This window comes from Spinacia oleracea, chromosome 4, assembly GCF_020520425.1.
Source record: "Spinacia oleracea cultivar Varoflay chromosome 4, BTI_SOV_V1, whole genome shotgun sequence".
Classification (NCBI taxonomy): domain Eukaryota; kingdom Viridiplantae; phylum Streptophyta; class Magnoliopsida; order Caryophyllales; family Amaranthaceae; genus Spinacia; species Spinacia oleracea.
The window spans coordinates 154,226,444-154,231,008 of record NC_079490.1 but is presented as its reverse complement, the minus strand read 5'-3'; the positions used below and the strand labels follow the sequence as shown (position 1 = coordinate 154,231,008).

The 4,565-nt window shown below is 34.7% G+C and overlaps 1 protein-coding gene across 1 annotated transcript; it reads left to right on the top strand.

The window, feature by feature from the left end:
• The first annotated feature begins 209 nt into the window (after nt 1–209).
• Nucleotides 210–3,312, top strand: LOC110779259 (uncharacterized mitochondrial protein AtMg00810-like). Its single transcript, XM_021983787.2, has 2 exons — nt 210–277; nt 2,766–3,312. Exons 1-2 carry the CDS (start codon nt 210–212, stop codon nt 3,310–3,312), a joined length of 615 nt encoding a protein of 204 aa, XP_021839479.2.
• The last annotated feature ends 1,253 nt before the right edge of the window (nt 3,313–4,565 follow it).

Here is a 4,565-nt window from a genome sequence, read left to right as displayed (position 1 = left end):
AGTATTCAATACTCCCCAAGAAATCAAACAAACAACCCAAACACAACCTTAGCTCTTGATACCAATTGTTATAAATGAAGGACCTTTTAGGCTTGAATGTTGATTTTTATGACAATTTGATGTTTGAATAATGAGAAGAAATAATTAAAGAAATTAAAAACACACACAAAGATTTAAGGTGGTTCACTCTTCAATGAGCTACATCCACCATGGGGGAGGGTTTGGAGCTTATATTACTCTTGAATGGAGAAAGGATTACAAAGAGGAATACTCAAAGGTGAAGAAGAGAGAATTCTATGTATGCTTAGATCTAGGGTTTCAACCTCACTTGTGTTTCTCTCTCTTAATACTGAAAATCTCATTACATTTGGTATTTATAGTGTTAGACATCTAACCAATCTAAGGGACAAGAAAAGGCCACGTCTATTGAACCTTGCGGAGAAGAAAAAAGTTTACCCGCAGAGTTCGGTCGAACCTTTAAAGGGTTCGGCCGAACCAAGGTCAGGTTCGGCCGAACTTACCCAAAGTTCGGGCGAACCTCCAAAATCAAAGCTACTGACTTCAGGTTCGGCCGAACCACCTAAGAGTTTGGCCGAACTTCCAGCAGGTTCGGCCGAACCTCCAGCAGGTTCGGCCGAACCTCCAGCAGGTTCGGCCGAACTTCCCCTGCTGCATGAAAGCTTCTCGTAAAATAGTCATAACTCCCTCATTTCTCAATCAAAATGAGCTTATGACCAGGCGTTGGAAAGCTATTGAGCCAAGCTTTCACCTCCAACTTGAATCAACTCAATCTAATGATTAGATCATGAGATATGTCCATTTGAAGTCAGACCTTCCACTATAACACCCTAACATCCTTCAAGGAAGATTTGAGGCACACATAACAATTAACTTGTGAGTTAAAATGGTCGAAGCAGCTACGTACGGATTTGGGAGTAGAACATAAACAGGGTATGAGTGTGTTTTGTGATAGTCAGTTCGCTCTTCACATTGCACAAAATTCAGTGTTTCATGAACGGACACAACACATTGAAGCAGACTGTCACTTTATACGAGATTTCATCAAAGAAGGTATTATGTGTCCTTCGTATGTTTTAACAAAGTTGTAGTTAGCAGATATTTTCACTAAAGCATTAGGAAAAACACAATTCGAGTTTTTCCTTGGCAAGATGGACATTCAAAATCTTCATACTCCAACTTGAGGGAGGATGTTAAGATAGAATACTAGTGCAACTAGGGTACTAAAATCAATATTGTACTTTATATAATTAGCCTAGGATTATATTATTGTGATATCCTAGGATACTATTCCTAATATGAGTTGAATAGAACTCTCATACGTCGTACTATATATTCTTGATGCTTAACATTAATAAACACAACTTGTGTATTATTTGTCAATAACTTACACTTTTTATTTCTTCGCTTTTAAATTATTTGTATAATTTTGCGTTTGACACTATCCGTTGTGTTACTTTGGCCATAATTGTCTCCTAAATATAAAGAAAAAGTTGTTAAATTTATTTCAGTGTGTTTCTTAATAGTATGATAAGTATCAATTTTTTTTAAAAAGTTTATCTAATTAGTAATTATATATTACTATTTGATGGTGTACATTGACAACTGTAAAAGTCCAAACAACACTTGACACGTAAATACGTAAATAAAAAAAATTCGCAATTTTTAGCACATTGTGTTAGAAATAATCATGTAGGCGTGCATGTATAACCGTATAAAATCTATCTTAAAGTTAGCCCATAAAAGTGATCGGTTTATATTCAAGTATATTGGGCTTATATGTATCTTATTGGTATGGGCTAATATATGTAGAGACCCATTTCTCTATCTCTTATTTTATGATGGGCTTAATAGGAGATATGGTAGACCCTATATATATAGGTTCTAGGGTTAGGGTTATGGTCCCCGATTCATATGGTTTTCTATTCTCTCTGACATCCCATCATCAATAGAATATCAAGGGAGATCATAGAATTGGAAGATCCAAAATCCACCGTTCATCAATCCAATGGAGAAAGGTACGCTTCCGCAATTTATACTACAATTAATCTAGTATGAAGTATTTAGTTTGGATTAATTCTAACAAGTGGTATCAGAGCCTCCTACATATTAGATTTGTTGGTTAATTTTTGGATTATGTAAATTCGTTTTACGTGTTGGTTTTGAATCGGTGTGATTATGTTTTTAATCCTTTGTTCATGCGATCGAAACAAGTCTTATCTTTGCCGCAATTTTCTGTCGGTTGATTAGTAATTCCCGGAGGATTTTTTTTGGTGTGGGATTTGTTTTTAATACTCCGTATTTTATTGAGAATTTGAGCGGTAATTTGATTCAAGGTCTTCAAAGTATACGTATGGCTTTACTCCGTACAAGTTTTATGGAGATTAGGTTTCTGTGGCTTTATGTGATAAATTAATTTTCTTTTTTTTTGTTTCCGCAAAAGTGGGGATTTATTGGTCAGCTATGCAAGTTTTGCTCTTGGTTATGTGTGATAATTTTTGTAATGATCATAAATCTTCAGTGCATCATGCTTAAAGTTGGATATATGTATAAGCTTATAATCATTCATTTAACATATATATTAAGCTTCAATAATCAGATTTAATTTTGGCAATTTATTATATTAATATTGTGAATTGATTAATTGAAATAATAAGTTGCCAAAGCAACCTCTTTCATGTAGATTAGTTAATTTCAATATTAAGATGGTATTCAATATTAAGTTACTCTTTCTCATTTGGTTTTAGGATGAATGCAGTTGAAGATTGTATATACCATAAGTTCAGTGGGAGTAAGCACATTTTCCTGGTCTTGTATGTTGATGACATATTGATTGCTAGTTATGATATAGGTTTATTGCATGAAATCAAGAGATTTCTATCGAACAAGTTTGAAATGAAAAATCTTGGTGAAGCATCCTTTGTATTAGGAATTGAGATACATCGAGATCGTTCTCGAGGTATTCTTGGATTATCACAAAGGAACTATATCGAAAGGATTCTCAAAAGGTTTGGCATGCAAGATTATAAGCCAGGTGATATCCCTATGGCTAAAGGAGACAAGTTAAGTCTCGATCAATGTCCCAAAAATGATTTTCAGAGAACAAAACACTGCATGCTCACATATAGGAGGTCAAGTCATATAGAGATCATTGGGTACTCCGACTCTGATTATGATGGATGCCAAGACAGTTCTAGATCCACTTCAGGCTATGTTTATCTGCTTGCTGGATGTGCTATATCCTGGAAGAGTTCTAAACATGAACTTATAGCAACCTCTACTATGGAAGCATAGTTTATCGCATGTTTTGAGGCATCTAATCATGCTTTATGGCTGCGGAATTTGGTCACTGGACTGCGAAGTGTAGATGGTATTGAAAGACCACTAAAGATTCTTTGTGACAATAGTACGCAGTGTTGTATTCTAATAACAACAAGAGCTCTTCAAAGTCACATTGAAATTAAGTTCCGTACGTGTTGTTAAAGAAAGAGTTCATAGTGGAAAAGTGTATATGGAACATATAGGAACAAACTCTATGGTTGCGGATCCGCTTACTAAGGGATTACCACCCAAGGTCTTTCATGAGCACACTGCTCATATAGGTGTTATTTCATTTGATGATGTTCAGGTTTAGTGGGAGTTTGTGTTAGAATGTTCATTCTCTTAAAGACACATATTTTGTATTTGAATTTTATGTTTCTGCGGAAATAAAGTTTTCAGTTTATGGTTCACTCTGATCTATTGTGGTATGATCTCACTTAAGTTTTAGTAGGACTAATTGGAAATAGACATGTTAAGATCACATTTCATGAAATTTCCATGCTACACATCCATACTTGATCTATGTCATTTGATTATGTTAATATACGTGATCATTGAGGGCGTAGTTACAATATAGATGACGAAAGTCGCTTTGGTTCTATGTTGGCATGATTAATGGACGGGATTGTTGATACCTTTGGTAATGATAGCAAAGATTTTGAGCTCATAAGGTTATACATATTACATAAGGTAATTCATGTGGCCCAAGTGGGAGATTGTTAGAAATAATCATGTGGGCCTACATGTATAACCGTATGTGTATAAAAGCTGTCTTAAAGTTAGCCCATAAAAGTGATCTGTTTTATATTCAAGTATATTGGGCTTATATGTATCTTATTGGTATGGGCTAATATGTGTAGAGATCCACTTCTCTATCCCTTATTTTATGATGGGCTTAATAGGAGATATGGAAGACCCTATATATATAGGTTCTTGGGTTAGAGTTATGGTCCCCGATTCATATGGTTTTCTATTCTCTCTGACATCCCATCATCAATAGAATATCAAGGGAGATCATATAGAATTGGAAGATCCAAAACCCACCATTCATCAATCCAATGGAAAAAGGTACACTTCCGCAATTATACTACCGATTAATCTAGTAATGAAGTATTTAGTTTGGATTAATTCTAACACATTGTACCCATTGTTAGTTGCCAATGATGTCTTCAGGATTTTACTATTTTAGTAGACACTTTTACTTTATATTAATATACTCATCGAGT